This window comes from Podarcis melisellensis, assembly GCF_964234715.1.
Source record: "Podarcis melisellensis genome assembly, chromosome: 5".
NCBI classification, from domain to species: domain Eukaryota; kingdom Metazoa; phylum Chordata; class Lepidosauria; order Squamata; family Lacertidae; genus Podarcis; species Podarcis melisellensis.
In genome coordinates, this window is record NC_138537.1 from 79,738,649 (window position 1) to 79,762,956 (window position 24,308).

The 24,308-nt window shown below is 42.5% G+C and overlaps 2 protein-coding genes and 1 long non-coding RNA gene across 5 annotated transcripts in view; 1 reads left to right on the plus strand and 2 right to left on the minus strand.

Annotated features, from left to right (window-relative positions):
• The window catches only part of CSGALNACT2 (chondroitin sulfate N-acetylgalactosaminyltransferase 2), a 35,655-nt gene extending 35,441 nt beyond the window's left edge, over nt 1–214 (minus strand). The window contains exon 1 of the mRNA XM_081913698.1: nt 91–214. The gene's annotated coding sequence lies outside the window, so the exon portion shown is untranslated. The remainder of the gene's footprint in view (nt 1–90) is intronic.
• On the plus strand, nt 203–23,988 carry LOC309371185. The gene is made up of 4 exons (XR_014168850.1): nt 203–441; nt 1,061–1,172; nt 22,890–22,966; nt 23,759–23,988. It is a non-coding gene; the product is annotated as an uncharacterized lncRNA (long non-coding RNA).
• The window catches only part of RET (ret proto-oncogene), a 110,014-nt gene continuing 96,912 nt past the window's right edge, over nt 11,207–24,308 (minus strand). For all 3 annotated transcript variants that reach the window (XM_081913499.1, XM_081913501.1, XM_081913500.1), the window contains 4 exons: nt 20,917–21,054; nt 19,528–19,627; nt 15,231–15,378; nt 11,207–13,375 (listed from right to left, as the gene is read on the minus strand). In XM_081913499.1, coding sequence (XP_081769625.1) covers nt 13,218–13,375; nt 15,231–15,378; nt 19,528–19,627; nt 20,917–21,054 — 544 coding nt within the window. In that variant the 3' untranslated portion in view covers nt 11,207–13,217. The remainder of the gene's footprint in view (nt 13,376–15,230; nt 15,379–19,527; nt 19,628–20,916; nt 21,055–24,308) is intronic.

The window sequence follows — 24,308 nt, forward strand, 5'->3', positions numbered from 1 at the left end:
AAACCCTCCCCGGGCTGCGTTTTCAACTCCCTGCGCGCGAGCGAGCGAGCGCCTGCATAAAGGCGCTTCGCCTCACAGCGCAAAAATTACCTCACAATTCGCGCGCGTCCCTTTGCGCGGAGAGGCGTCGGCGCGCGCCCCTTTCGCCATCCCAGCCCAGGCTGAAGGGGCGGCTCTCGCCTCGAGAGGAGCACGGTCCCTTCTCCGCCTCATCTCCGCGGGCGCGCTCTTCACGCCTCCCATTTCAAAAAGTACTTCGCTTCTGCCGTTGCTCTTTGGCAATAGCGACAAGCGGCACTTCGCCGAGTGTTGGAAGCGTTTCCACATAACGGCCGTTTATCCACGCAACGGGCCTTGCAAGGCAGGCCAGTATTGTTACGCCCATATTGGAGACGCGTAATTGACGCTCAGAAAATACGGTGGCTTGTCAGAGGCCATCTGGTAAGTTAAATGGCTGAGATAGGCTTTGTAATTAAGGCAGCAACTGAACCGCAGCTCATACGTACTCTGGTAGCGTCCGCAACATGTGGCTTGCCCCAAAGCATCCTGGGAAGTGTTGCTTACACCCTCATAGAACTATCAAGCACCCTTAATAAACTACAGTTCCCAACAGGCGTGCCAACTAGAACAAAATATGGGGGGGCATGTAAGCCCCACCCACATGATCAATCATGTGATGCAGCACGTACATACTATTTGAATGGCAATGTCAATCAACTGGGGGGGCAGTTCCCTCAAATATTTTATTGCAGGGGCCAAATGGACCTTGGCCACTAAGAGTTGGCTCCTGTGATTCCCAGGAATATTGGAGGGAAGCCATGTTGATGTCACCTCTAACTTGGCCACCATCCATGCTATACCATCTCTTCAAATAAGCAACTTCTTTAATTGGGGGTTAAACTACCCATTTTTCCTCCTAACTTTTGTCTTTCTCCAACACATTTCCAATCCTGTGACCACTGGCTTTGGCCGTTCTGCAGGGGTCTGTCTAATTTGGTATCTGCACAAAACCACTGGCTAAGATTGCCCAGCTCTGAATCTCCTTTTGATCTGATTGTAGGGAAGCTGTGGGAATTCTGAATCAGCATCTGAAAGCAATGAAAGGATTGGATATGAGCTAACAAACTGGAGCTTATGGCAGACAAAATGGAATAATGGATGACAGGAGCCAGGTATGACCTAGTAAACTGTCTTTTGCCTGTTTTTGGGTGGGGCTGTACTCTCCCTAAAGAAGCAGGTATGTAGCCTGGGGATATTTATGGATCCTGTCTTCTGCCTGGATAAGCAGGTGATATCTAGGCCAATATGTGGTCTTGCTTGGAGGAAGCTAATCTTGCTATTGTTACATAGGCCAGGCATAGGCAAACTTGACCCTCCAGATGTTTTTGGCCTACAACTCCTATGATCCCTATCTAACAGGACCAGTGGTCAGGAATGATGGGAATTGTAGTCCCAAAACATCTGGAGGGCCAAGTTTGCCTATGCCTGACATAGGCCCATGCCATGGGTGTAGCCAGGGGGTGCACTTGGGGCAGATGCCCCCCATCAAGTAAATAAAGATACTTAACTAACTGATCAATTGAGTCGCAGATAGCTCGGTCCTGCCCCCCCCCCCAAACTCCTGCCCTCACAACATAAATCCTGGCTACGCGTATGGCCTAGAGTACCGGTACTATGATACATTTTACATGGGGTTGCCTGTTATAGTGCGGTTTTAGGCTTTGTAATTATGTTATAAGATACCTTGAAAGATGGCTTATGTAGATCAACATCAATAAAACAAAGGTGTTCACAAACCTTCATTGATGGCACAAAAGTGGTAGAAGGACCTGTGACGGGAACATGGTCATTTGACCTTCTTATACCTATATGTACTTTATAAGCTGCACTGGGTTCTATTTTATTTGGGGGTCTAATTCATGGTGCTGGTTCTTGGTTTAAATGGTTTAGGATCTGATATCAGGAGGACTGTCTCCTGTCACAGGAACTGACTGAGGGAAGATAGTGAACGGCTAACTGCATTGTCTAGACTCCAGTGGAAATATTCTTAATTACGTCTTCGGAACAAGACCATTTGTTTTCCGCACAGTACCCAGAAGAAGTTTCTTTTGTCTTAGGCAAAAGTTGCCATATTTGTTCTAACTGGACTTTAGTGAACTTTTGTGAACAACTGCCATTAGCTTACAGTTAAGAGTTTATGATGTTGTTCTCAAATTACTAGGCAGGCTTCCTATAAAAGGGAATTTAAGAGGATTGTGGCTGATTCCTCCATATTCAGCCTCCTTTGCAACATCTTTAGGGCTGCTGGAGTTAAAGTTCATTTGAAACTGAGAAAACTACTCCAACGGTTTTGAGAAACCACTCTTGATGTAACACCAGTCTAGAGTAAGACTTCTGACACACGTTGCTTAATTTTAGTGTTATACAGTTTATTGTTCTTTCCTTGTGACAGCCTATAATTTCTTCTTGGTTAACTTGCTAAATATACACCCTGCCTTGTATAACTTGCAATGCTAGTAGTACCCACAAGCTTCTTGACTGTTAAAGGTGAAAGTTACCAGTAAGTGCTGAAGTGGTGTGTGTATATATATAGAAGTAAGTTTGGAAGAACTGGTACAGCAGACGACTAGATTCCTTCTCGTATAAGTTACTCCTGAATTCAGGATCCTACTGGCCTTGAGACATAGTGAATAACTAGGCAATAGGTAGCTGTGTTGGTCTGACGCAGTCAGAATAAATAAAATAAATAAATAATTGTCCAGTAGCACCTTAGAGACCAACTAAGTTTGTTCTGGGTATGAGCTTTTGTGTGCATGCACACGAAAGCTTATACCCAGAACAAATTTAATTGGTCTCTAAGGTTCTACTGGACAATTTATTTATTTATTTTATTTAGGCAATTGGTGGCAGCAGTGCTGAGGCTTTGGCACTGTGGAAGACTCTATTCCCCATTTTGATCCTTTTTAAAGTAATAGTGCTGGAGGCCTCGAGTAAAGGAAGGAGCAAGCTCCTTAGGGCAGCTGTGGTGCATCACAGTGAATTATGTTGATTTTTGCTAGCACAGCTGAAGCTTATAGGATGGTGATGGAAATCAGCTGCTATTTCCAGCCAGAACCTTAGTAGTCTGACCAGGATGAAAGCTCACATAGCAATCCTTGCAGGACCCAACATCAGCTGGCAATGGAGAGCAGGCAGCAAGTAGAGGGTAAGTCTGGGCATTGCAGGGAACTGGGAGAGCCCCCAGAAAAACCAACAGCACGGGTATTGTTTTGTCAGTGGTTGGAATGGAACTGCATTTAACTCATAAATGATGAAGCAGAGCTCTTATGTGTCTGCTCTCTATCCCATCCCTCACCTGCAAGCTTTAGGGCGGGGCGGGGGGGTGGCTTGGCAGTTAGTGAATTAGTGGAGGTACACCAGATTTTTTTGCTTTGGAAGTTTAGGACCCTGGCCTTAGGGGCAGAGTGAGACATCTTTCCCCAAGATGGTACCTTTTTAAAGTTTGCTTATTGTTAATTCATTGTATTTTTATTGCTTTTATTAAAAGATTTTCATAGTTTTTTGTGTTAGCATTGTGAGGATAGGTTCTTTATCTGTTTGTTTGCTTTTGTTGGCAGTAGGAGAAGTTGGAGAGCCCAGAGCATGGTTAGTTGCAGTTAGGTTTTTTTTTGTGTGTGAAGGGCCCAGTGTGTGTGTTTGTTGGGTCAGATTAGCCATATCAATTTGTATGCTGTTGGGGTGGGGGTTATGTTGTTATCTTGTGGGGCTGTATATGTAATAAAGGGGAGCCATACTAGGGTGAGGGCATCCTTGTTTGTCCCTGTGTTTGTTTCAATCTGTTGGTTAGCTTTTCTAGTAAGACTGTTTCCCATGCAGTTTGGTACCAGTGATATTTCATTTTGTAATGTAGAATGGTAGTGATTATTTACCTTCAGACAAGGCTGAAGTGTTTCGGGAGACACTTGCTATCACAGGTCTCTACAGACCCTCTCTTCCTCACAGAAGTGGTCTGTAGTATCAAAGGATGGCGATATAACACTTGTCTTTATATCCACTTACATACCATGAAGCTCATTTCTAATCATGCTACAGCAGCTGCTGCTAAATGTTTCTGTGATTGTGGGATCTGCCTCATGCTGTTACACCAAGGAAATGCAAAGTTTCCCGTGTAAGAACAATGCCACATTTTGTGATTCACACCCATGTTGTCTTCATTGAACCCCACCTTGATCTCCTGTGTGCAAATGTAACCGCTTCCAGTATTGAGCCCCACCAATTAAGATCAGCTGTTTTTAATTAAAAAATGGAAATGATTCCATCACTTTGAATTGTTAGTGGAACTATGAAAAAGATGTGTTCAGAATAGAGGTGCACTAGTTCAGTCTGTTGACGTTTTTGTTTTTATGATAGAGTGGAAAGGAGAAGATGATACATTACTAAAATAAAGGCTTTTTGCATCCTAAAAGATAACAAATGGGAGAACAGTACAGGTTAAGAACTTAATTCATTCTGGAGGTCTTAACCTGAAACTGTTCTTAGCCTGAAGCACCACTTTAGCTAATGGGGCCTCCTGTTGCCACCGCGCCACCGCTGCACGATTTCTGTTCCCATCCTGAAGCAAAGTTCTTAACCCAAGGTACTATTTCTGGGTTAGCAGAGTATGTAACCTGAAGTGTCTGTAACCTGAGGTACCACTGTAAATGCAAAGTGGAGGTAGGGACAGATACCTGGTAGTAAACTGAAAAATAACTGAAGGAGAATAAGATTCAAATCTAAAAAAGCAGTGCTTTTAGTAAAGACGTGTTTCCGAGGCAGCATAGATTGTGCTCAGCTTTTTGGGAGCTGTCAGAAAGTCATTAGCTTGATTTGCCAGAGGGGCCTTTTACAAAATTCCATGGTTCAGACCTTAATGGTAGAATAACTCCAGCAATAATCCCCATGTGATGCTGCTTTTATTGTTGTAAATTAGTCATGATCAGCAAAGCCAAAATGTGCAAGTAATAATTTTGAAAATATTCATGAAATCTGTTTCAATACACTTTACAATTCCTGAGCTGTTATGTCATAAATCCCCATCTGGAATTTGATGCTGCATGTTTAATTTTTTTTTAAATACAAATATTGTTGAAGACTAGTAAGTCGTGTATAATTATAATAGGCTGCACAAGGCTTGCATCCTTCAGGATCAGAAGCGCCCCCCCCACACACACCTGCACATATCAAATAAGCCAGGTGGAGGTGCTAGTTCCCTCCACCCTTTCCCTGTAGTATGAGGCTTGGCTTTGTTTTGCACTCCCCATTTCCCTGAGTAGCTGGATGTCCATGGACACTTTTTTCCAAGCTCTGCTTCCTTGTGAGGAAGGTGTAGTGGACAGTTGTGAAGTTTTATATACAAATATGAAAGCTGAGTACAAGGGAGCAGATAAGCACTCAGACAGACGGGGCTAGTTTGTAAGTCATCTGTTTCAACATGCTTGCTCTAGAAAGCTATTCTGCTGCACTGTATATGCTTTACTGCTGTCTAGATTGGGATGAAGATACCTGGGGGGATTTCCTCCTCCACATCAACCTACCTGTGCATGCGTATCGCTTTTAGTGCACTCATATATGTGCCACTGCCACCTAAGATGAGGCAAGTGTCACTGGAGAGAAGGCCTGTTCACTTGTGCCATCCAACTGACGGAAGATGTTTTTAGCTTTCCTATTACATAATACAGTAGTGCTACTTCCCTTAAAGGAGCCATTATTCTGAATAAAACATTTTCAGGCTGGTAGTACCTTGGGAAGAAGTCATTTGTCAGCGGCGCAGCCCTGTTTGCACCACACTCTCACTAGGGAGGCTTGTCTGACACATTCACCTCTTTATTTGCCATACTTTCACTATTTTGTGTTCTTATGCTCCTTTGATTATTCTGCTTTCATCTTATCATTGGATTTCAATTCCACGATGTTCTGGGAATATTTGTATGGAACGGGAGGTGTCTCCCTGCCTTGTATTCGGTAGTGCTACATCAAAGGGCTCAATTTACTTCCTCATCCTCTTTTGAAGAGACTAGTCTCACATGTAAAGGGGGGGGGGACTTACCTGGTTATTTATAGTTATATTGCTGATGGTTAGGTATACCATCTCATGGATCTCTTTCTCTCTTACACATGCCCATACACAGTCAGAGTTTAGGATTTTGTTTTCCTTTCAAGCTGTAGAGTCTAGACCAGAGTTTCACAAACTTTGATCTCTCCAGCTGTTTTTGCTACAGTTCCCATCATCCCTGACCACTGGTTCTGCTAGCTAAGAATGATGGGAGTTGATTCTGCATTCTGGTGCTCTAGTACTGCGCTTAAGATTTCAGATTAAAACTGCAGAGTGGAAGGAAAGGAGGACCTTTTTCTGCCACCCCACTTCCAGCTGCCTCAGCATGGAAGTTGAAGTCTCCCAGAACCAGCAGTCTGGGAGTCCTCAACACCGCCTCTGAGACCAGCTCTTTCAGCTCAGGCAGGGAGACTGCTTGACAGATGGGTGGGTAAACCAGCAGAATCCCTAATCTGTCCCAATTGCCCAGTTTAATAGAACTTACTCCCAAATAAATTCTCAGGGCTGAAGCTTCAATGCCCAAACTCGCTTCTTGTTGGTTGGTTTTCAAAGAGGAAAACAATACTATCTTGGCCCATTTCAGTTGGGGTTTAGGCTCGGTTTGGGCACAGAAACTGCTTTGATTGTTCTGTATGATGACCTCTGTCGAGAGAGAGAGACAAGGGAAACATGTCCCTGCTAATTCTTCTCAATCTCTCAGCGGCTTTTGATACCATCGACCATGGTATCCTTCTGGAGCGACTGTCTGAACTAAGGGTGGGTGGCACCGCTTTGCGGTGGTTCCAGTCCTACTTGGATGGGTATTGCTTGGGTAATGCTTTTCAGCCCCATGGAACCTTCAATGTGGGGTTCCACAGGGATCAATCCTAACCCCCACATTTTTTAACATCTACATGAAACCACTGGGGGTGTGGTTATCCGGAGGTTCAGAGTATGTTGTCAGTAGTATGCTGATGATATTCAGCTCTATTTCTCCTTTACATCTTCAGGTGAGGCAGTGAAAGTGCTGGACCAGTGTCTTGCCGCCCAGAGTGGCTGGGGAAACCCAGCCAGATGGGCAGGGTACAAATAATAAATTATTATTATTATTATTATTATTATTATTATTATTATTATTATTATTATTATTATTTATTGCCTCGGTAATGGACTGGATGAGACCCAACAAACTGAATCTCAATCCAGATAGGACTTGAGGCACTGTTAGTGGGTGGTTCCCTAGAGCAGATGGGTGGGAGGTCGCCTGATATTGATGGGGTTACACTTCCTCTGAAGGAGCAGTTTCATAGCTTGGGGGTACTCCTGGATCCTTTGGTGTCGCTTGAGGCTCACGTGGCCTCAAGTGGCCCAGAGCACCTTCCATCAGCTTCGGCTTGTGGCCCAAGCTATGCCCCTAGTAGTTCAGGATAGCCTAACTACTGTTGCCTATGCTCTGGTAACCTCAAGGTTAGATGACTGCAATGTGTTATATGTAGGGCTGCCTCTGAAGACTGTTCAGAAACTTCAGCTAGTATAGAATTCAGCAGCCAGGTTGCTCACCGGAGCAAGACAGTTTGAGCATATTACACAGATCCTGGTCCAACTGCACTGGCTACCAATTAGTTTCTGGTGGTTTTTACCTATAAAGCTTTAAACAGCTCAGGACCACAATGCTTTAAGAGCCACACGGGTGGTGCTGTGGGTAAAACCTCAGTGCCTAGGACTTGCCGATCGTATGGCCGGTGGTTCGAATCCCCGCGGCGGGGTGAGCTCCTGTCTTTCGGTCCCAGCTCCTGCCCACCTAGCAGTTCAAAAGCACACCTAAGTGCAAGTAGATAAATAGGTACCGCTTTATAGCGGGAAGGTAAACGGCGTTTCTGTGTGCTGCGCTGGTGCTGGCTTGCCAGAGCAGCTTTGTCATGCTGGCCACATGACCCGAAAGTGTCTCCGGACAGCAGTGGCCCCCGGCCTCTTAAGTGTGATGGGCGCACAACCCTAGAGTAGGACATGACTGGCCCATACGGGCAGGGGTACCTTTATCTTAAGAGCCAAGGCAAAACATTCATTTTAAACCAGGCCTTTGGTTGATTTGACTGACATCCTATGCCCTTTTAAAATGTGTGTGTGTGGGGGGGGTTATTGGGTTGTTTTTATTTTGATTATATTTTTTGTGGTTTTATATTTTGATTTTGTTCTGTGAACGGCCCTGAAACCTCTGGGTATAGGGCAGTATATAAATTCAATAATAATAATAATAATAGAGTATAAAATTACAAAAATTAGCATAGGGCAGGTCCATGGATTTTTTTTTATGTTAAAAAGCAGTCATACTTGTGAAGCACTGATGTAGGTAATTGCTGACTTACCCCAGTTTAAGTGCTTTTCTTCCACATACCTAACTACTGAAAGCATTGGCCTATTTCTTTAGCCTGCAGTCTTTTTCTGCTGCTTCCTCCTTTTACCTCCACAGCATGGCTGTTTTTCTGGACCACACCCTTTCCACCTTTCAGCCAATCCCACAGCGGTCTTCTATTGCCTTCTCTAGATTTTTCTTTTTAAGGTTCATATATACTTTGGTCCTTCCCACGTCACCTGGCCAGGTGACCGCCATGACAGAGTATCATAAATGTGAATTAGGCTTTCCTATTGTCAAATACAGAACAGCATATGTGCATAGCTCTGGTTTCCAGAACTGACAATCCTTTCTGGATTACAGCCCATGTATGCAATATGCCATTTTTTAATTTAACTGGCTCATTTGAAAAGGTTTAAGAAAAGAGCAGTCTGCAGAAATATTCTCTGCTCAGAAAGAATCCTTAGCTGCTTTACTGTGAATGGTTAATACATTCCCTGTTCTGAATCCACATCTATGTCCCCTTCTTCCATTCCTACAGTTAAATCTATTTTTGGCCCCAGATGTTAACAAAAACAGCTAATATGCATGGCTATGAAAAAGAATATGTGGAGCGCCTGATTTTAAAATGCAGAAAGAGTGCCATTATTATAAACATATTTTTTGAGTATCAGGAGTACATATTTTGAGTACTTCAGGAGGAAGTAACCAAAATAACACCATCAGTGTTTAAGCATTACTTCAGCTGTTGTGCTAGGAAATGCAAGGTTCCACAATAGTGATTTGTCCGCTTGAAAGAACTGCCGCATTTGTGACAAAATGAGATCACCAAGTCATGCTTTAGCGAAGCACATATGAAAAACTTAGCGAATCTGCAACAACACCCACAATTAGATTATGAGCTCATCATTGTATACAATCCTTGGTCAAGGTACTCCCCCAGCAGAGCTGAAATTTGCTTCAGGCGGAGTGCAAAGGACCTTGGTTATTGGGGGTTGGGTGTCTGAGAAAAGAGCATTTTCTGTAATATTTTGCTTATAAATGCTGTTTGCTACTTTGGGCCATTGCTGAAGCAAGCCAAAGTAGCTGCACATTCTTTCTTCTTCTACATGAATCCAGTTGCTCTGATTTATTTGAACTGTGTGGAGGTAGCAAGGGTAGCTCTGCTTGTAATATGGAATATATACCTACCCTCATGGAGTTTGTCTTTGTTGGTTCTTCTGCAAAGAATTCACAGAATTGTAGAGTTCAAAGGAAACTCAAGGGTCATCTTATCCAACACCCTTCTATGCAGGAATCTCTGCAAAAGCATCCATGACAGACACCATCCAACCTCTGCTTAAAAACCTCCAAGGAAAGACAGTCCAACCTCCTGAGGGAGACCATTCCACTGTTGAACAGCTCTGTCACAAAGTTCTTCCCGATGTTTAGCCAGAATCTCCTTTCTTGTAACTTGAAGCCATTTGTTTGAGTCCTACCCTGCAGAGCAGGAGAAAACAAGCTTGTTCCAATCTTCCATGTAACAGACCTTTAGTTATTTGAAGATGGCTACCAGATCTCCTCCCATTCCTCTTTTCCAGGCTAAACATACCCATCTCCTTCAATGGGGGAGGGTGGTGTCCCATCACTAGTAACGAAGAAATATTTAATTGCCATGCTAATTTGCTTCTGTACATGGAGTGGAGGGGGTGCATCTTTGTCTTGGGCAGCAAAATGTATCGGAGTGGTTAGTGGCTGCATAAGGACCAAGAAATGAATAGCAAATGATATGGAATACCTTCTGTCCTCTAAAATATTAACTACTGACTATAAGATGTATCAGATTCAGTGCTTTGCTTAGTTCAAGAGTATAGGACAGCCATTCATACCATAAAATACTGGAATAGAAAAACTGGGCATTATCCACATGCTGTAATTGTTGCAAAATGAGGATCAAGTATTCCGTTTGGAAGCTGCTATGCCTGGGAATACTCAACTCATGGAAAATTGGATAGTTGTGACTATTCCCAGGGGATATACTGTATTTACTCAAATCCAATGTGCACCTTAATTTTCACAACGTAATTTGGCCAAAAAAGGTGAGCATTAAAAGGAAAAGGTAAATGACCCCTGACAGTTAAGTCCAGTCGCGAACGACTCTGGGGTTGCAGTGCTCATCTCGCTTTACTGGCTGAGGGAGCAGACGTTTGTCCGCAGACAGTTTTTCCGGGTCATGTGGCCAGCATGACTAAGCCACTTCTGGCAAAACCAGAACAGTGCATGGCAATGCCGTTTACCTTCCTATCGGAGCGGGACCTATTTATCTATTTGCACTTTGACGTGCTTTCAAACTGCTAGGTTGGCAGGAGCTGGGACCGAGCAACGGGAGCTCACCCCGTCGCGGGGATTCGAACCACCAACCTTCCAATCAGCAAGCCCAAGAGGCTCAGTGGTTTAGACCACAGCACCACCCATGTATATGATTTCTCCTTAATTCTAGTAAGAAAGGCAGATACAGATGGTACAGTTCAGATCCAGCTCTTTGGTATTCAAGAACAGGATGCAGCAAAAGCAGAGTAGGAGGAAAGCAAAGGTGATCTGTATTTAGCAGGAGGAAGTGCACTCTTTGTTGGTCAGAAGTGTGGTCAAGCTTAGATCCAAAAGGTTTTTATAAAGCTCATATATTGGTTTGCTGTCTGTCCTTCCTTCGACTTGGGTTAGGTGTTGACACACACCAGCAGTACCCACTGTGGTTTGAGTCCTTACAAATAATTCCTCTCAACAACAATGAAGTAGCAAGCCTATGACATTTACATTTTTATTATTTGAGATGATTGCTTGTTACAGAATAATCAGGGCTGTTTCACATCTCTGTAGGCAGTTATCTTTTATTGTAAACACAGTGTCTAGCGTAGTAGTTAGCTTACAGAACAATAACTTTAACCTGTCCCTTTGTCTGAGAACAGGCTTACTTTCAAACAATGTTATCCTGTTGAGGTGTTCAGACCTCTTGCATTAAAAGAGTGGTTACAGTTTTTGGCAATCTGACTCATTGATTTCTGGAATATGGGACATGTAAAAGAGACACACAGAACTACATAGCTGAAACCCAAGAGACAGAAGCAATACTTTGGTATAATTTTTTGATTATGCAAGAGTATCCAAAAAGGATAAACACATTGAGTTAACATTCCAGCATTCCCCTTCCTTAACACTGTAACTTCATAACAAAATACAGTAACATAATGCCGTGTGTATCAATCATTTTATCTAACCTCTGCAGGAGTCAGATTATCTTCCAAAACACCACACTAAAGTTAAAACATCACATCAATTATTAGCTTTACTCTCAAAAAAACAAAACCCAAACCCTTAGACATATTAGCCATATGGACAGAAAAAAAGAAAAAAGAAAGAAAAAAAGAGTAAAGACTACATTGAATAAAAAGTTTTGTCTGCACATGATTCACAAGAAAATAAGTGTGTAAATAAAAAGTTCTCCAGGGGTTAATGCAAGAGGAGGTCCCTGTTACCTGTTGTTAAAAACAAGGAACTGGCCTTGGGAAGGTGTGCTTTCTTTTGCAGGCTGTTTCTCCTTCACCACAACCAGTTTGTCACCACCAGCGTTAACTCTGGCTAACCAGGATTCCCATTTTTACCATGGTCTGAAAGAAGTTTGAAGAGGGATTCAAATCCTGGGATATGGGGAACCCTGTTTAAGATTAACCATGGTGAACATTGGTGATCCAAACCATGTAAATGCAATTAAGGGGGAGGGAGGCTGCACACAATTCGAAGCCTGACTCCCAGTGTATCAACCATTCTTAAGAGGGAACCAGTGCTGTGGTCTGCATTGTCCCATATGGTTGTGCAATTGGGTTGCAGAAATTAAAAGAGTTTTGAGCCGAAAGGACAAAAACCCTCTGGGCATGACTGCTTACCAGGTTCCTTGGCTTCAGCTCATTTCAAAACATCCTGAGCAGATTTTGAGACATCAGTAAAACGGATGTAAAGAAAAAAGTTGTGTCAGGTGGGCACTCTGTAGGTCAAGCCTATTAAAGTATATCTGATATCAAAAACTTTCCATTGTGCTAAAGTGAAGAATAGTTTAACCCTGATTTTTCAGCAAAAACCTCTTTTCCCATTAAGATGGAACAATATATTTCTATAGGGTTCCAAGACTTGAAAAGTTGAATCTCAGCACTGACTAGAATCGTTCAATGTCTTGGTCCCAAAACCCCATTAACTCAGGATTTGTTACTGCCAACAACATGGTAACACGTAACGCTACAGCAAACTCAGGAATTTTTTTAAAGAGAAAATTGTTCCCATCATATAATTTGTGCTTCATGCTTGGATAAGTTTGCTTTTTCTTAGCAATGACCATAGAGATAGCAGTTTATATAGTGAAACAACAGTGTTCCTCCCCTGCCCCCACCCTCTTCATATCCATTCCAGAACTGGGTCTTTGCCCTGAACATTGTTAAGTAGGAAGGTCCTACTGCGTTAAAAACACAGCTACCAAAATGGACTGCTTGGAGAATGGCAAAAACCAACGGAGGAATTGAAACTATCATGTGACCCAGTTTGATACAACTTTAAAAGGGGGCAGGGAGTCAATTATAGTATTCATCACACGAGAGAGAAGACACTTTAGGTACTACCCAAAAGTAAGAGGAACATTTCCCATTCTAGATGTTCCTGTAGCTTCAACCAGTTGTTACTATGCAAAGAATGAGCCAAAGGGAAGGCCCTTCTTTGGACATTTGCTCCCCTCCTGAGGCCATTACCTTTTTTTTTTTTACCAAGAAACTGTTAACTATCAAACTTGTCCATAAATTTTGCCGCTGAGGGTGAAACCATCCAGTTAGCATATACACTATCATTTGCATATCTTGAAAACACAGACTTAGGGCCATCGCATCTTGTGAGTGGAACGGGGCTCTCCTCAGGCCAGTTCGGGTATGACATGCCTAAAAATGAAAACAGATAATTTTTTCTGCACTGAAGAACCAAAACTTCATGTGCAGACAGTAAGGCCCTTGGCAAAACTCCCTTAAACAATTGCAAGCCAAATTACAAAATATCCCCACCACCACAAAAAGAAGAAAAGAAAAGAAAACACAAAAAAACCAAACAGATAACTGTGTTTGAAAGGCACTGAAGCACAGGTTGCAGTGAAGGCCAAAACAATGAAAAATAAAGTGCTCTCCTGATATATATCCCCAGTACAAGCTCCTGATAGGTCTTTGGATCTCACAATGTTGTATCTTCATGGGAATACAGCAGATTGGTTATTGCAATGGAGTATTCCTGTGGTAAATAAAGTGCTCAAAGCAGTAGTAAGCCTACATAGTCTTCCATTCTGACAAGTTTAAATACTTAGCATGCATGTTTCACTCCTAAAAACATTCATCCCATTGAAGTCAATAGGATGTATGTACATAAGCATATATATTTTGAATGGGCCCTGGAACAGCTTCCACGGGGCCAGTGAATGTCTCATGTATGTCAGATTTGATTCTCGCTCTTCTTCCTGAATCACCTAATTGTTTCTGTTTAGTTTGGGGGGTGGGGCAGGACTACTCCTTGCAAGGATGCCTTGAAGTCTAAGACACAAATAAATCTCCAAGTACTTCTTTTGGAACCTGAATATAACAACTATGGTCTACTCTAGACTATTCAAGGGGCATTCAAATAACTCATTGACTTCGGAAAGATTAGCCTGGTACATAAGCCATCTTAAAAACATGCCCATTAATTTAAGAGTCTAACTATGAATTGAAGAATGGGGGCTCCAATATTAGACTCCAAATCAGTACCTCAATGCTGACAAATAAAAAAATGGGCAAAGGGGGAAAGCCACATGGCTTGAATTATAGCAATTTGAAAGCATTAAATGGCATGTAGAGCATTTAATTACAAGTCAAAAAAATGTAGGAGTTTTGGCAAGAACCATCTTTACTGTCCATCTCACCACCACAATATTAAAGCACATTCCTTTTAAGACACTTGCGACAACATTCAAAACATGGCTTAGATGTTGACATTTTCATGAGAAACCAAAAGCATGTGAAAACAGAAGAGGTTGCTTTCATGTGGTCATCACCAATTCAGCTTCCAATGAAATACACAGCTGTACTTGCTCTACTCTGACTTTTCTGCATTGTAAGCTGACTCTTTTAGACTTCCCTTCTCTGCCCCCACCCTAAATTCCACTGCTTAGTAAGCAGCCATGGCTGACTGGGAACTTAAAATATACAGGCAACAGTTGAAATTCAGGAATCCATCAGAATAAAAACCATAACTATTATGCAATGGACTCTTAACAGTGAAATGTGAGGGGAAGGGGGGAATAAAAATCTTCAAGTATTAAAAAAAAGTTACCTAAAATTAGAGATGCCATATTAAATGATGCACTTGAAGTGCTCTCAATTCCATGGATACCGAAAAGTATAGTTTTAATTGAATATTTGCTAGCATTTTTTAAAACTTCCCCTGAGAGTACTTCCCTGATCTAGGAATTAGTTTTTTTCTTTATTATACAATATATATTTAGTAAAGTTGCACGTTTTCACATCCTTTTTCTTTAAAAAAAATTAAAAAAATTAAACACAGCTGCAGAACCGGCTAAAGTAAGAACCTAATGCAGAGTTTTGACAGTGACAAATGAAAGGAAAAGAAAGACTTGCCAAGCAAATTTTGACTGATTTCATTCAGACAAATAACGCTCTAAAGGATATTACAGAGAGTGTGAGGACAGTGCAGAAGAAAATCACTTTGGGTGTGTGTGTTGCTAGAATCTAGTAAATGCATGTGAAATTCTACCATAGAGTTTGTTTTCAATCCATGTGGAAGGGAGGGTTCGAGGGAGGGGAGCATTATTACAATCCACGAGGGGTGTCTCCTCTTCTGAGAGTCCATCATCATATAGCAAGGAGTCGGATGGGGTGGAAGCTGCAAGGTCTAAGTAGTCCTAAACAGATTTAAGAAAAGAGAGAGGAGGGATTAGGGTTGGTTGAGAGTGCAGCTCTTTGGCTATCATTTCTATCCACATTTCTCACCATTTAAACTGAACACTAAAGGATCAGTATGGATGAGATCATCACCAACCTGCTTTCTGCAAGAATGGTATCCTTGGCAACACATTTGTTTGGAGTAACACTAGACATGCTTCTTTAGACATATGCTCAATTACGGCTCCCCATGAGCGATGTCCTTTGCCAGCAAGTTAACATAGTGAGTCTGGCAGGCAGACTTGGAAAATGTTGTGCCTCTTCCAGGATAGCAGAAGCGTTCCGAGTATGATTATCAGCATGGCACAGAAGCTCCTCTGAGCAATCAGGAACCATTTCAGAATCAATGAATCTGGTACGTTGGGAAGGGACTGCTGGAATCAGGAAGATTCCAGCCCCCTAGAAAGGGTAATGCCCCCCTTTTCTGTGAAATTTCAGAAACAGCCACAGCTGGACATAAGATGCTCGGTGAGGTGGTGTAGTGATACAGTAAAGTTCTTATAGTAATTATTTAGAGTAGGACCACAAAAGAAGATTGTTGCCTTCATTACATGCTTATAAGCTTCCAGGAGGAATGCAGTTAGCCACTGTTGAAATCAGACTTTTGGTCTGCTCCATCAGATGGCTTCATGAGATAAGGTCTACCTGACTACCATATTTGGGAGAGAGGAATACTTTATCATCATCATCATCATCATCATCGTCGTCATCTTATTTATAAAATTTGTATACTACCTTTCATCTGAGGATCACGGGGCGGTATACAATATAAAATCACAAAATATATAACATTCTAACAAACAAAAACAATACCCCCCACCCCAGTTTCAAAGCTATAGTTTGTTGAATCAGCCAAAGGCCCGGGAGAAGAGGAATGTTTTTTCTTGGCACCTAACAATACGTAACAAAGGAGCCAGGCAAGCATCCCTGGGGAGAGAGCATTCTACAAACGGGGGACCCCCACAGAAAAGATCCATTCTCATGTTGCCACCCTCTGGACCTCTTGTGGAGGCATGCAAAGAAGGGCCTCTGGTGATAACTGCAGGGTCTGGGTCGGTTCATGTGGGGAGAGGTGGCCTTTGAAGTACTGAGGTCCTGAGCAGTTTAAGGCTTTATAGGTAAAATCAACACTTTGCATTGGCAGCCAGTGAGAAGTGGTTTTACCAGTGCCCCCTTCAAGTGGCCAGGGACCACTCCCTCTTGCAAGAAGGCATTAATCGCCTCCCTGGCCCAGTCAGCTGTCCCCTCCCTGCTAGCAAGGGGCAAGGGTCCATAGCACAGGTGGTTTTCCTGACCGATCCAAGCACCTTGTCCACTGTTTCCCTTTCATTGAAAAAATCACAAACATTACAGTGGTGCCTCGCAAGATGAAATTAATTCGTTCCGCAAGTTTTTTCTTCTTGCGAGTTTTTTGTCTTGTGAAGCACGGTTTCCCATAGGAATGCATTGAAAATCAATCAATGCGTTCCTATGGAGACCGTCCAGGGACAGAGGTGAAGTGTCGCGCGCCTTCCCCTCTGTCCCTGGACCTGTTTTAAAGCAAGGGAAGGGGCAGCGGGGAGAATCGCTTCTCCCCGTTGCCGCCCCTTGGTTCAAAAGGGGTCCGGGGACAGAGGGGCTGGCAACGGGGAGAAGCAATCTTCTCCCCACCGCCCCTTGCTTCAAAAGAGGTCCGGGGACAGCGGGGAAGACGCGCTGCGCTTCCCCGCTATCCCTGGAGCTTGCGGGGCAAGCTTCGTTTTGCGAAGCAAGCCCATAGGGAAATGCGTCTTGCGAAGCGGCTAAGAAAACGAAAAACTCCTTCGTCTAGCGAGTTTTTCGTCTTCCGAGGCGTTTGTCTTATGGGGTACCACTGTACTTGTGAGTTGATTACACTGGAATGGACTTCCATGCATTGTGAAGCTTTGCTTTTTGAATCATTTGGATTTCTCAAAATCCCATTATTCCTTATGAATATCTGGACCGTGCATTGCTAGGTCCAACTCCCTACTCATGGCATAGTATTGCCCTTCCTGGAAAACTGCGTCTTTGAGTAGTGTGTGTGTATTTATAACTATAAACTGTCCTGAGAGGCAGTTAATGAACATATTAACTACATTTACCAAGTATGCAAATAGCTATTTGTTGCTGCAGAGCATGATGAACCAGATGTCCTGATAGTTAAGGTTTGGTCAGCCTGACATTCTAGTTTCTTTATCTTAAAAAGCTTGAAACTCCAGTTTGGGAAGTCAGCAGGGTCTATTTTATGGGTACCTCTGTCCATCATACACAGCAACTTGCCGGACCTTTTCCTCTAGGCATGTATTTTTCCATGTAAATGCTAGTACCTATTAGCACAAGCTTACCTGAGCGATTTTTCTCAAGCCCAGCATCTTACCATCGTGCAGAGTTTTGATTAATTTACTCATCAAGGAGTAGGGAGATACTTACACTTTGCCAGTCCTGTAGAGTTTGGATTTGGGGAGGGGAAGGTTCATTTAGCGAATACTTGGATAAAGCACATATGGACTAGATGAAGCTACTCCAAGCGGGCAAGAGGGGTGTGTCCTCCTAAACCTGTTTTTCGATGCCATTTTGAATAAATTGCCATTTTGGAAATGACTTTAAAAGGACTCCTAGAAATCAAGTAACCGAGCCTGGCTGTGTTTGGCCTTTTATACTACCCTTTTAAGAAGAAAGTTTGTGTTTTATCCAGACTTTTGTTTAAAAAAATGTTTTTTCACAGGACAGTATTTTTGATTAATTTGGTGAGCCACTTTGGGGATTCCAGTAAAAAAACAAAAACAAAATACAAACAACAAAACCTACTTTTTCTCTGCTGCACTAACCTACCTCTGGATTTTGACATTTTGCATCTATCTACACTTAAATGATCTGTTGTTCTCTTTAATGAGAAATAGGTATTTTGGTTTTACATGAATGAATGACAGCCCAATTCCCTCAGCTAAGTGAAGCTAGGGCTGCAGCATGATACATCCACAAATGCCTAGAGCCTTAAATGAAAACTTTTGGGCAGTGATCAGCAATAACTACCATGTATTTCATAAGTCAATGAGGTTGGTATAATTCAGCACAGGTTTCTCACATGCAAATGCAGTTTTCCACTTCCCCCCTTCAACTAGAAGGAAATGAGGTTGGGCAGGAATCTGCTCCTCTTCTTCCTTGGTCAAATTCCAAGCTTCTAATGGGGCTTCTGTGGCTTGAAAAACTCTTCTCCAACAGCTGCTGCTCACAGTTAGCTCTGTTTGTCAAGGAGTACCAGTGAGCCAAAGCCCACCCACATCAGCTTCTGATTGGGGGGCGAGGGCAGAGATCACGGGGCCTTGTAAAGAACTGGAGCTGGCTGTGAGCAGCAGCTGCCAGAAGAAACAGTCTTAAAGGCACCAAAGCTTTCTGAGGAACTGGGGGAAGGGTACCTTAACGCAGCCCATAAACCTCCAACACTTTGTTCAGATGAGGGTACATCACTTAGAAAAACAAGTGACTTGAAACCTGAATGCTGGTATAAGCCAGTTACTTCTTTACAGGAGTTTGATCTTCAGCTACTCATTTATTTATTTCTTTAGCTTTTACAACTAGACAAAGAAAATTGTTGTAGAATTTTCCTTCAAGTCGCTTATGAGCAAATAACCTGGGCTTGCCACATAAATGGCCATTTAAGAGGGGGGCACGGGTAATCTTGTCTCTGGTGAATGCAGCATGTGTTCTCAAAACACCTGTTTGTTGCAATCATATGTTGCTGCAAACAGGTAAGTGAGTGGTGTCTAGGGTCAAAAGGAACATAAAAGTTTAACACCAAGTGAATGTAAGTGCCTTTTCGCACATTAAGGTTTGTTGGTGTATATAAAAAATGTAATCAGCCACCAGAAAAAGCTTTTTGTGATATGCAATTGCATCCCTTCCTCTGAACCATCAACCTCCTCTCATTAGATAGGGCTTCCCAATTTCAAATATCCCCCGTTTGGACTCTTATTTGATCTCATTCTTTTCAAGAGATGAATGGTGAAAAATGGACAATGTCTTACCAATTACTGGTATGTAAATCCTTGCACTGGAAAATCTTTCCAACTTTCCTTCATGCACAGTGATAAAGCCTGAAAGGCACTTACCCTACTCTTTACCATCATTTTCTCTAATTCTTTGCTGATCTCAGCAAATGTCGGCCTCTTATCTGGTTCTTGTTTCCAGCAGCGAAGCATCAGATTGTACCTTCAGGAAGACACATAAGAGAGTGTTATATTGATTAATACAAATACTTTGTTGAGATGCTTCACATGCACAAATGGACCCAAACATTTAGCAATGGCAACAGCGCCAGAGTAATCAAAGTGTCTACACCAAGGAGGGGGAACCTCTACCCCCATGGGCTGAATACAACCTGAGGGGTCTCCCCTCCTTATCTGACCCCAATCCAGGAGTTAGGTTGGTTTTTTTAAAAAAAAGTTACCACTGGTGACTCAAAAAAATTAAAATGGTTTCTTATCCTCCTCTACACAAAACCCTTGGCCAACTTGTATAAACAAGCTGCTTCTACTCAGATCACGTAGGGATTAACAAGGAAGTGGCAAGCAGGCAGAGGCAGGGTGCTATTGGGACATCTAATTTAAACAGACTGCAGAATTCAATTTTATCATTGTGTGATCTTCATTGTTTTTTGTTTTAAAAAAGTGAAGAATCCACACAAAGCTGCCTACTGCCTTCACCCAGGACTGAGGGAGAAGCAGGAGCCTGCACAGAGAGATGGCTGTTTGGAACAGCCAGGAAGATAAGGTACCGTAACAAGCAACCCATTTATAGTTAAATTGCTTTTGGATCCAATGTTTTTGGTGGTGGCTAAAAAAATAATTAAAAAATCCTTTGTAAGATGCCTTTCAGCCTGCAAGTTGTCTGGGCTGAAAACTAAGCCACTGTGTAAGAGAATGAAGAAACAAACTTACTCGCAGCCCTAAAAGAAGTCATTGGTGTCCTTGAAATGCTCTATAGTGGCACGGGTGCTGCCTTTTCCACAAGCAGCTCCTGTGTGGCTGGTGTACCATTTGAACAACTCAGCCATGTCTTAACCATAGAATTCCACCCTTGTATAATTGGCTCCCCAAGGAAAAAACATGGTTGCATATGAACAGCCTATCCTGCCATGGGTGTGTTGATCTCAGGCAAGAGTTTTTGGGTATGCTCAACATCTGTTTTGAATTGTCTGATGGGTACATTATCCTGCCTCCCCCAAATGCATCAGTGAATAGATTTTTCACCTAGCTCCAGCTCCTATCTTTGGTCTATTTATATGTCAGTTTTATGTCTGAGTTCATTGTTTCGCAATTCATTATGATGGCAAGGTGTGACACCTCCTCTTTGTTTTTCTAAACTCACTCAAGCTACATCTTCAAGACCTTCTGTCTGGAAAAAACCTAAATCAGAGCAGCTGATCATAATATTTTATTGGTATAATCAACTAATGGAATCTCTTTGATTAACAATGCTGGCAGCTTGATGCTACTTACATTTCTTCACTGCAGTTTTCTGGCTTCTCCATTCTATAGCCTGTTTTTAAGAGGTTAAATAGTCTCTCAGGAGCAATACCTGGATAGGGGTTACCTCCCAGAGTGACTATCTCCCACAGCAGAACTCCAAATGACCATCTGAGAAGAAAAGAAAGGAATATTTACTGGAAGCATTAGGGCAATGGGCTTACACTGAAGTTTACTCCAGCCTCCATACTGCACATCAGTTGTGCACTGGTGAAACTAAATCTACATATCTGATGAAGCTGATTGTTTTCTAGAATTCGGTTTCACACTGCATAATCTATGGGGTTGTATACAACTAAGTTTTACTCAGAATAGATCCAAGTTAGTCATTTGCATTAATTTCAATGGGTCTATTCTAAATATGACTAATGATGGATGCAACCCAATGTTCTATTGCAACTTCGCTGAACTGCACACTGCAATTGAGCATTTAACTTAAAAAAGGAAAAGCTTTATTTTAGTTCTCAAATAACCAGGATTAACAATCCTAGTCACAAAACACAATCCAGAGAAAGGGAGACACAGCTATTCCCCTTAATCACTGGCTCCAATCCTCTATTCAAAGGGCTGCCCTGCTTGCGTCTAATTAAAAGATAACCATAAGAAAGGAGAGTGGGTGCCTTGAAGTTGTCCCTCAACAGTCAGCACCTGGGCAGCAAACAGATCAGGCACACAGATCACTTGGCCACAGTATTCCCCACAATGGTGAGATGTACTGTACAGTGAACCTCAGTTGTCAAATGTAATCCATTCCGGAAGATCGTTCGACTTCAGAAACGTTTGACAACTGAGGCTCAATGGACGGTCCGTAGAATCCATTGAGAAAATGGAGAATTGCGCCTCGGAAGCATTTGCTTCCAGGTTGTCAGCGTTTGAAAGCTGAAATGTTTGACTTCCGAAGTGTTTGACAACCAAGGTTCCACCGTATTTCTATTTAAGGTATAGGCATTATTTATAAATGTGCACCTATACATAGAGATAGATAGATGTATGTATCTATTAGCATATGCAAAATTTAGGCAAACTTGTACTCTCTCTCTTCTTCTTTTGTAATGTGCAAGTGTAACCAAAGTGATTAACAGTGCATTTTCCTAATGAGCTGTATGAGATTGAATGTGTTCTAAGTGGCTGGGACTTTTTCAACACTTTTCAGCTTTGCAGTCACAAGCTGTGTTAAACTCATAGGTTGGGATTCCTCCTGAAATTTTTGGCAACTAAAACCTTTTTCTCTAGGAGCAGCAATCATTCTGCTTCATAAATTTTAAGAAATTACTTCAGTAAAGAACTGGTTTGCAAAAATGGTTGCATAACTGAACTGCTTGCCTCATTTGGTCATATGATGATTTTTTTTACATTCTTTTCTTAACCAGACCATTATTATTAGCATGGAAAGAAACTTTCTGCAACTTCCTTGATGTTTGGTTTAATTAATTAAGTCAGATAACCTTTCACAAAGTTTTTGAAGTCCATCTGTTCCCTTTATATGCCTTTTATCTGAATCTGTGCCTCTTCCACACAGTTTTATCATTCTCTCTATGATGATGCCAAACAGGGTTTACAGTAATTTGTATTTTATTTCTAAGGTTCTCCCTTGTTTCTGTAAAAACAGTTTGCCACAGAATTAGTTATAGCATTGGAGGGGTCCTTATAGGTCATGTTAATTAGTTACTTACTTAGTTAGTTAGTTAGTATACTAACCTATACCTATTCCAAGCTCCTGCTCAATTTATTTATTGAATTTTGTTTTGCTTTTCATTGAAGATCTGCCACTCCCCATGTCCCTCACCATTTTATGCTGCTGTCACCCAGGATCACCCAGTTGTCAATCATCTGACATCATAATGGCCTGCCCACCCATATAAAGTTAGCCAGGGGTGGGGGGTAGACATTCATCAAGCATGATTGATGTGTAGCATTGATTCATTCTTGCTATCTTCTGGTTTCAGGTGCACATACAGCTGATCCAACCACATCTCTACCTTCCCGGCAACTGACTTCACATGGGACATCAGGCATAGGGCAGGTAAGTGTGGGTTTGGGGAAATGGTCTGGTGGACCAAATTGGAAGGCCTGGTGGGCCAAATCTGGCCCAAAGGCCAAAGGTTCCCCAGCCCTGTGTAACTTGTGCTTTATCATGCTTTATGTTTGCCTTAGACCTGTTCACTGCTAACTAGCACACTTCAATCAGATAACTGAGACACAAGAGTTGTATTGCCATTATCAGACCAACATTGCTTCCCACAGTTGCCAGTTCACATGGAGGTGATGCTGCCCATCCATGCTTCTGTAGTTGAAGATTCCACAGAAGGGTCACAAACACATTGATAAAGACAGGTGACTGATTTGCAGGGATGTTCAGCACTAAATGAATGTTGGCCACCTATAGTTCTAAATACCTGATCAGTGCAGATTGCCAAAACACCGTTCCTTAGCATGAATCATGCTGAGAGACATGGACTTAAACGAACACTTGCACAAAGTAATGTCACCAGCAGAATACATGTTAAATAGCCAGATTGTATTTTTTAAGCTCCCCTCATTAGCTGGTGGAAAGTCTCTCCCCCCCCCCCCCAGGTATGGTTCAAGCTGGCTATTTCCCAGCATTCTGTGGTTACTTCTGCTGGTCACTGGAATATGAGCAAAAAGCTTGCTAAGTACAAAAGAATTCTTCATGCCCATAACCCAGCACAATTCTTCAAACTGCATTCCAAGGGCCCCATCTGTGCACACAAGTCCCGACACCTAACATCCTGGGAATGTGACCTCATACTAAAGAAACCACAGTTTCTCAGACGGAGTCTATTTCATTTCACAGATACAGAACATTACTGAGGCAAGGAGAGAGAAAACAGGAATGCCAGCAAAAGGAAGATGGAGAAAACCCCCGTGATTTCTGAAGGCTAAATTCACCAGCTTGCATTCAAGACAGCCTCTGTGCTTCATAACGGCACAAAAGAGAGAAAGTGGAGTGGCTCAGGCTTCGCCCACCAAGAACTATGTACGTCCTCAGATCCTCCACTTTATACAAACATTAAATATAGAGGTTTACTGGTTGTGTATGAAATCTGATGAGCTGGGATTCTTTGCAGGGCAAAATAGCACGTTGGGGAGCTGGGGGTCAGAGACAATGCCCTACAATGGACTGTAGGTTCAAGGATGGAACTATCATGTAATCTAAGGATTATGCTGGGGCATCAAGTGATTAAAGGTCCCCCCCTCTTCATCATTACAGTGTTGTGGCAAGAGTGACCTGTCCCTCTGCTAGCAGCTCATTTGGTGGGGAAGGGGAAAGAAAACAGGGTGCTAGACAAAGAGAAAATGGGTGGCTGTGTCCACTTTTGGCTCTGTCCCTGCCTACTGTGGGC